This window comes from Mesocricetus auratus, unplaced genomic scaffold (genome assembly GCF_017639785.1).
Source record: "Mesocricetus auratus isolate SY011 unplaced genomic scaffold, BCM_Maur_2.0 Super-Scaffold_100055, whole genome shotgun sequence".
NCBI classification, from domain to species: domain Eukaryota; kingdom Metazoa; phylum Chordata; class Mammalia; order Rodentia; family Cricetidae; genus Mesocricetus; species Mesocricetus auratus.
In genome coordinates, this window is record NW_024429232.1 from 2831327 (window position 1) to 2839876 (window position 8550).

At 59.8% G+C, this 8550-nt stretch overlaps 1 protein-coding gene across 2 annotated transcripts; it reads right to left on the minus strand.

The window, feature by feature from the left end:
- Nucleotides 1–3152: 3152 nt before the first annotated feature.
- Nucleotides 3153–6695, minus strand: Arc (activity regulated cytoskeleton associated protein). Of its 2 annotated transcripts, none has more exons than XM_013124757.1 (3): nt 4591–6695; nt 4212–4348; nt 3153–4041 (listed from the first exon to the last, which is right to left on the minus strand). In XM_013124757.1, the coding sequence occupies exon 1, from the start codon at nt 6459–6461 to the stop codon at nt 5271–5273; it is 1191 nt and encodes a 396-aa protein (XP_012980211.1). In that variant the 5' UTR covers nt 6462–6695; the 3' UTR covers nt 3153–4041; nt 4212–4348; nt 4591–5270. The 2 variants fall into 2 exon arrangements, with proteins under 2 accessions (XP_012980211.1, XP_005085507.1); XM_005085450.2 differs by having other exon boundaries at nt 4212–4351.
- Nucleotides 6696–8550: the final 1855 nt, after the last annotated feature.

The following is an 8550-nucleotide window of genomic DNA, read 5'->3' on the forward strand; positions in this document are numbered from 1 at the left end:
GGGGCCTGTGGTCCAGTCGCAGGCCAGGCCAGGGGCCCTGGACAGCAGATAACCCCTCCCGTTCTGCGACTCTGCTGTCCTCATCCTGTGTAATGGAATCTAGCCTTAGTCCCCTAGGGAAAGGGGAGGAGGAAAGTCATATGGACAGGCCAGCCCAGGTTTGGCTAGTTCTGGCCATCCATTTTTTTAGCAAATCTTTTCCATTCACCTTCTAAGCCCAAGGCAAGGAACCTGCCCAACCCAGGAAATATGTATGGCCACCAAAATTCAGAGGAAGAAATATATGTCCCTTTGTGTATGTGGCAGGGTGATGTAGGAACCCACCATCTGTTGACTATGGAAACAGAGGTGGGGTCACCCTGGCTGCTGCCCAGGTGACTGGTGATGGAGCGACTTCCTCTGCGGTGGACGGTGGGTGACTGGTCACAGGAGCACCGGGCTAGTCCTCCACTGAGTGGTGGCAGTCCCATCACAACCAGCCCCAGGGTTGGTCTCACATGGGCGTGGGGTTGTCTGTATCCTTGTAGCCTCTGCTTCCCTCTGCTGCCCTGCCCTCCAGTCACCTTCAGCGCCCTGGTCCCCAAGCCTGTGGAATGACCCACACCAGCTGCCACTTCCTGTTGGCGCCTCACTGGACTTCCTGCGCTGCGCTCATTCTGAGGGAAGGAACACACACCGTGCCTGGCAGGGTCGCCCGAGAGGCTGACTGACAGGAGGCTCCAGCAAAGCAGGAAAGGCACTCCTGCCACTGACCCCAGACGAGTCCCTCAGCCTGGAGGCAGAGCCCTCCCCACGCTCCCCTTTCCCTGCCCCATTCTCGGCTGCTTGGCTCTTCTTGCTTTCCTGCCCTCCCCACCCATCCCCAGGCTCCCACTCACATACCTGAGGCCACCCATCTTGTACTAAGTCGCCAAGTCCCCATGCCCCTTGAGGAGAGGCATCCCAAGATTCAGTGTGCCCTTGAAAAGGAGCAGGGACTGGGCCAAGCCACTGGGACTAATCCTCAAATGTGGTCTGTACTTGGAGGACAGGATGTAGGTGATCTGGACTCTAGGCTCCTTGCTCTATGCAGAGAAACGTGGCAAGGGCAGGAGCCAAGGCTAGGTTGGAAGGGGTCTAACGTGCCTTGCCCCTCTTGGAATGGCCTTCTGACTCCTCCCTACCTGGGGCTCAGCCAAGTTCAGGGAGGTTCCTTCTCCCCAGGCCCAGAGCAGGTCTCTTCCTTGTCCATTTGAAAAGGAGTCCATCTCTCCGCCACTCCTCACCATCTGCAGAAGGCAGAGGCGCCACACCTTCCCCTGCTCAGCTGCGAGTCCATGCTGTCACAGCCCTGCCTGACTCACTGAAGCCTCCTCCTGTCCCATCACCAGGTGAGGCAGACTTGATATCAGAGAGAGGCCATGACCTTGGGATATGACCAGAATTCTGCCCAACTGGAGGTACAGGATGAGTTCAGAGGCATTCTGGAGCTCCTGTGATGGGCCCAGCAAGCACAGCTCTCTCTGCCTCAGTTTCCCTGGCCTGCTGTGATGGGAAGGGTTAGCCAAGGCTGGTGAAGCACACAGTGAGGAGAGAAGGGGAAAGAAGAATGGGCCAGGCCCCTTGCCACACCCCATGTGGGGCCTTTTGCCTGTTCCTTGGGTACAGAAATAGAACCATGTCTCAAACTGCTTGTGTTTGGAACACCTGTCAATCGTGGTGGCAACTCGTTAAAAGGAAAAGCACGTCTGGTCCCAGGTTCTTAAGAGCAATAGTGTGGGAGCAAGAGAAAGCGGCCTTTCTCTGTGGTGGCCCCCGCCTCTGCCACTGCCCCTCCCTCTTGTCAGCACGCAGGGTTGGAGAAAAGCAGAGGAGAGAAAGGGCAGAGGCGGCTTTTCATCTTCCCTGGCACTCGTGGCTCCTGCTGGCCCTGCAGAGGGTGATGACACTTCCTGACAGCAGGTGGCTTCCTCCTTTCCATCTGTAACCTCCTCCCGGCCTCTGCTTGGAGTCTGGCAGGCTCTACCCTCCCCTGGGCAGGCGCTGTGCTTCCTCCAGGCACCAGCAGGTGCAGCTCTTTCCAGGCTGGGTGGAGCTGAACTGGGCTGGGCTCGTGCCATTCCTGGCTAGCCTGGTTGCCCTGCCTGGGGCTCCAGGAAGCAGAACTGCAGCAGAGGGGATAGTGGGCATCTGCAAATGACCGGGGCGATTGTGGTGATCTATTGGGCCACTGGATCATTCAAACACACCCTAATTCTGTGGTACTCTAAACGTGTCTCACAAGTACAGTGAAAGCTCAGAATTGGGTTCAAGGTGTGGTGCGTGTGTGTGTGTGTGTGTGTGTGTGTGTGTGCGCGCGCGCATGCTTGTGTGTGTGCACACACGTGCGCATACACATGCGCACATTGGCAGGGAGGGGCATTCATCAATGAGTAAAGCTGAGCTCTCCAGGCTAGTGAGCGATCTTCTGTGGACACTAGCTTGAGTTACAGCAGCCAATAGACTTAGGCTAGGATGGTACAGCCCAGCAGTCAAACAGTTCCTCGGCACCCTTCTCTCCTGCTGGCCCTGCTCACTGAGGCCTGTCTGGTATGGGGTTTGAGCGCCTTTCAGCCCACCTCCCTTCCTCTCAGTGGCCTGGCACTGGCAGCTGAGGCGGCACAGAAGCTGCACAGAGGTGAAGGCTTTGTGGGCCTTGGGCAGGCTATTCCCAAGGTCTTGAGCCCAATCCTGGATAGAGTTAAAGGTGGTTTTCCATTTTGCATGAGAAAACTGAAGGACAGAAAGGTGGCACTGCCACCCTGTCGTCAGGACGCTTCTCTGACCCCAGATTCCAAGCTGAGCCAGAATGAGCTCACCTCTGCAAAAAAGACCCTTGTAGCACACCCTGCACCCCAGCGGGGAATTCAGGGACCTGTCCTGGCCCAGGGTTGACAAACCCTGCTGGTCGGGGCCAGGAATGAGCCAGGCCCAGAGGCTATGAGGCCGGCTTCTGGGGACCCCGAGGGCCTCCCAGGCCAAGGACTCCAGAGTGTCTCTGGGGTCCATAGCATTGTTGCTGACCCCTGTACCCCCTCCTTGTATCTCCTTAAGCAGCCACCCTCAAAAAAGCACCCTCCTCTGAGCCCTGCTTCAGCCCAGCCCGAACCCCAGAGAAACAGCACAGGCGCCAGGAAGTTCCATGGTTTTATTAACAAAATCTTATATATGTGTATATATCTATATAAAAGTCTGTCTTCGAGGTAAGATGGTATGGACAGATGGCCTGGCTGGATTTTCAAGGCTTGGTGGGAATAGGGGGTAGCCATACTCTCTTGAAATCTCCAGGGTCTCCCTGGTTCCCAGGGCTTCCCTACACCCTGTGCCAGCCAGTGGCTTTTGTGCAAAAATAAAGCCGTGGGGGCTGGCAGGGGCATGGGGCAGAGGATCTGTCAGAACTTCAGGGGAACTGGTCCCAGAACACCAGTGGACCAGGCAGACAGAGGAACCTCAACAAGGCCTGCTCAGACTGCAGACACGAGCAGCCACCAGCACGGGGCAGTGGTGCCGGGGCCTGGGTGAGGCTCAGCTGGGCAGCAGCAGGGCGGGACAGGGGAGTGCCTGGTACAGCCCCGGGGCCAAGGCCTGGGGTCTCCTGGGACTGGGCTTGGACCACCAGGTAGGACACAGGAGGAAAGGCTGGGCTGGGCTGGGGCCCAAGCCTTAAGACTCCTGCAAGGTTCCGGCGAGGCGGCCAATGGCCACGCAGCGAGCTGGGTTCTGTGCTAAGAGGGCTAGGAGCACAGACCCTGCTCAAGCTGCAGTGGCTCATGGCGGGCAGCTAGAGGCCAGCGGGGTGGGCATCACCCTAGCTTCACGCTGGCCTGGCTTCACTCCAGCTCTCAGGCTGATTTGGGGTGCTGCCCTCTGCCAGGCGCCTCCTCTCTGTAATCCTGTTTTCTCTGCCCTGAAAGTGTCTTGTAACTTCTGTGCAGGCAGCTTCAGGAGAGGCGGGGCCGGCGCCGGCACTGTGGTGTGCCAATTCCAGGCATGGCAAGGAAGACTTCTCAGCAGCCTTGAGACCTGAGGGAGACAGGAGGCAGCAAGGTGGTTAGAGAGCTGCTCGCCCGGTGATCTGGGAGGGACAGTGGGGAGCCCTGTCCCCAGCGGGTGCCCCTGGGGCATTAGGGACTTCTTGGGAAACAGAGATTTGGAGGGTGGCTAGGCCAGGGCAGGAGGCAAGACTCCCTTACCTGATATCATTCTCCTGGCTCTGAAGGTGCCAGCTGCTGCCTCAGCTGGCTGTGAGGACTCAGCCCCTCTGGGACCCTCCACTTGCCACGGCTGAGTCACGGAGCTGAGCTTTGCTTTTCTTGGCTGGTATGAGTCACTGCTGGGGCGAGAAAGCATAGGGTCCCTGTGAGCTGGCTCAGCAAACTCCCCCAGTCCTGCCCCCTCCTCAGCCCCCTCCTGGATCCCTGGAGTACCAGTGCCTACCACAACGGCACCCACCCTGATGCCTCTCCATCCCATCCTTGCAGCTAATTTGCTAGAGAAGCCTTAAGGGTTCCCGGAACGTGAACTTGACTCCTCTGCCCACCCCAACTCTAAGACACATGGGGCAGGGCTCACCTGGGGGCCAGGAAGTTCCATGATGTCAGGTCTGCTGCTTCAGCTGCATTGTGGCTCAGCCCGGTGAGGGGAGCTGCGCTGCCCACGGCCGGCCAGTTGCCTTGGGAGGCAGCCAGGGCACCGGCTGGGTCTGCTGTGTCTGCAGGAGCGGGCGGCATCCCTGAAGGCTGAGGTTCTCTTGGCACTGATTGTCCTCGAGCTGCTGCCCTGGGTTCCCTGGGTGTGGTGCCTGGGTGTGCCCCTGGGTGTGGTGCCTGGGTGTGCCCCTGGGTGTGCCCCTGGGTGTGGTGCCTGGGTGTGCCCCTGGGTGTGGTGCCTGCTGCTCTTCGCCTTCCAGACACCTGTTTCCTGATTTCCCAAGGGACACGGGCACTGGCGCAGAACGAGGAAGCTAAGGGTGTTCTGTGATGGACTGAGAAGGAGACGGGAGGGCCAGTGGGGCTGGGGCCAGGGCGAGGGCAGACAGGTGAGGGGTGGGAGCCCTGTGGGAGAGGGGCTTCTCGATGTTCGGTCCATGTAGCATGGTCGTGTGGCAGTTGTATGTAAGTCAGGCCAGGGGGGAGTAGATGTCAGGCTGGACAGGACACCCATTGGGAGTCAGCCCCAGCTCAAGTCCCAGGTGGCAAAGACCACAGGCTGGGTGGAGCAGGCAGGCTGGGGAGGGACCCTGGGCTGGCCCTCTATTCAGGCTGGGTCCTGTCACTGGCTACTGACTCGCTGGTAAGGGCAGGTGTGAGGGCCTCAGTCTCATCTTCTGTGGGCAGCGGGGTGCCAGAAGGCTCCGCCGCCTGCTCCAGCCCGTCCTGAACCTCCATGCCCCTCTGGATGAGCTGCTCCAGAGTCTTCGGCAGTGGGTGTCGAAGAAAGCGCTTCAGCTTGGGCTGCAGGGTGCCCACCACATACTGGATGATCTCCTCTTCCTCAGCGTCCACATACAGTGTCTGGTACAGGTCCCGCTTGCGCCACAGGAACTGGTCCAGCGGCTCACCCTGCTTCTGCGGCAAGTCCAGCTCCCGCTGGATGGCTTCCCGGGAGAGCGTGCCCTCGCTGTACTGCAGAAACTCCTTCTTGAATTCCACCCAGTTTTTCACGGAGCCCTGCTTGAACTCCCACCACTTCTTGGCCGGCCCGTTCATGTGGTTCTGGATCTGGGACAGCCAATATTCTTCAGAGCCGCCCACCTGCCGCAGGTACTCTTCCAGGTGGCTCAGGAACTCCCGCGGGTCCTCGAAGATCTGCGTATCCACATCAGGGCGTGGTTGCCCATCCTCACCTGACCCCCAAGACTGGTATTGCTGGGCCTCCACTGACTCCTGATCAGGCAGCTCTCCAGCAGCAGGTGGCGGGGTGATGGCATAGGGGCTAACAGTGTAGTCATAGCCATCGGCTTCCTGACAGTAGGGCTCTGGACCCCCGACACCTACGGAGACAGTGTGGCGAGCCGGCTCGCTGCCCACTGGATACTTGCCGCCCATGGACTCCAGGCGGTCGGCCCACCGCTCCAGGCGGTAGAAGACCTCCCTCCACACGTGCATCTCACGCTTGACCCAGCGCTCCAGGTTGGCAATGGTCTCCTGACAGCGGCACAGACAGGCCTTGATGGACTTCTTCCAGCGCTGTGAGTCGCCGGTGGGCACGTAGCCGTCCAAGTTGTTCTCCAGCTTGCCCACCGACCTGTGCAACCCTTTCAGCTCTCGCTCCACCTGCTTGGACACTTCGGTCAGCAGGTGCCGATGGGTCCTCCGCACATGCTCCAGCATCTCGGCTCGACACTTACCGATCTGCAGGATCACATTGGGCTTGGCTGCCGGCCCGCCCCGCTGGGCAGGGTAGGCGTGGAGGCCGCCGGTCGTCATATGGTCCAGCTCCATCTGCTCTCAGGTACTGCGGCCCCGGACAGGCTGCGAACTCCTCTGGGGCAGAAGCGGGAAGGCAGCAGAGCGGGAGGCAGCAGAGCGGCAGGCAGCGGCCGGCGTGCAGCAGCAGAGGCAGGTGCGCGGTGATGCGCGGGACTCGGCGAGAGTGGCAGGCGCGCCGGTGCTGGGGCTGGAGAGGCCCGGAGACTGCAGCTCCTAGAGGACTAGTCGCCCTGGCACTGCACTGGAGCCGCCGCCGCCGGCTCTTTATGCTGCGCGGGGCCCGTGGGCGGCAGCTCGCTGAGCCTCAGCTCCCATTGGCGGTGCCCAGGCTGCGCGCCAGCGCCCGCCCGCGCCCTCTCCTGCCGCAGGCCCCGCCTCCCCCCGCGCCTACTCGCTTCTCTCCCGCGGGCCTCAAGGACCCGCCCCTTCACAGCCGGCTCGCCCAGGAGTGACTAATCTGCTCCGCTTCGCGCCTCCCACCGGGAGCTCTGGGACAGGAGGCACCATAGGAGACCAGAGACACCCTCAACCTAGACTTAGGCAATAAGGATGGGGGTGTCACGCAAGTTAATACCCGCTGTTTGCCTTCAGGGTTTCATGATCTCTTTACTTAGGCGGCAGCTGGACATGACCCCTCTGGATCATTGATGTCTCCATCTTGACCCTTCCTTGTCCAACCTGACTACAGTGTGCAACCTCAGAAGAGTCTGGCAGGACCCCTCACTCCAGATCTCCTCACTCATCCTCGACTGCCTGTGGTTAATCACACACACACACACACACACACACACACACACACACACACACACACAAACTGCTCCTGCCCAACCTCATCCCAAGGGTCATAAGCCCAGTCCTTGCCTGGTCTAACTCTGGGAGGGACTCCATGCAGGCAAGGCTTTTCTCTGGGTCGCTGCATTGGTGCATTTGTCTGTATGTCAGTGGCAGAACAGGGCTGCAGAGCCCTGAAGATGCACAGACACTGGGTAAGGGGAGTGGAAGGTGCAGGCAACATTGCTGAGTCCCAAAGCCCCAGGGCACAGCCAAAGCTACCCCAGAAACTTCGAGACTCCTGAGAGGTTAGACTGGAGGAAGGAGGGAGGGAGGGAGAAGGAGGAGGAAGGGGGGAGGAGAGGCAAAGGAGCCGGCAGAGGAAAGCGAGCTACCATATAAGGAATGGGGCTCCGGAAGCTGAGATTCCCCATAGAGGGAGGCCCCTTCCGATTCCCTGGCAACAGCGCTGTGGTGCAGTGGGGGAGGGCACCCTTCTTGGCTTACTCCAAGCTGGATACATGGGTCTGGGTCTCCCATCCGCTGATGTTACTTGGGGACATGTCACTGCCCACAATAGAATCCTGAAGGGGCCCCCAAACACGTGGTGCCAGCAAGAACACCTTTCCCTCTCTGCCCGCTCCCCCTTTCTCACTCACAAATTCACACTGAACACTCATAGACCCCCAACACAGCCTACTCACAGCCTTCCATACACACTCATGCCCCCCCACTCACGGCTCTCCATGGACACCAGTGCCCCCACTCACAGCCCCCATACACACTCATGCCCCCCACTCACAGCCCCCATGTAGACTCATGCCCCCCCACTCACAGCCCCCCATACACACTCATGTCCCCCCACTCACAGCCCCCATGTAGACTCATGCCCCCCACTCACAGCCTTCCATACACACTCATGCCCCCCACTCACAGCCCCCCATACACACTCATGCCCCCCACTCACAGCCCCCATACACACTCATGCCCCCATACACACTCATGCCCCCATACACACTCATGCCCCCCACTCACAGCCTTCCATGGACACTAACGGCCCCTACTTGCAATCCACACACACTCCTACCTCAGCCTCCCCCACCCCACTCTTGTTCACACACCTACAGAAATCCCCTCACCGTGTACCCCTCAGAGCCCCTCCCCTGCTCTCTACACAGAGCCAACCTGTCTCCTCCTTCTCCATGGGCTTCCATCCCTAAGGGGAATGTCTTTTGCGGGGGGGGACTGCTGGGGGAATAAACCTCCCTCAAAATGGCTCTCCTGGCATTTCTAATTAGAGGTGAGTAGGCGGACACAGAAGGCAGGCGGA

What these genes read in the sequence shown, in the direction of transcription:
- Arc (XM_013124757.1), bottom strand. Translation starts at nt 6,461, where the DNA reads ATGGAGCTGGACCATATGACGACCGGCGGCCTCCACGCCTACCCTGCC.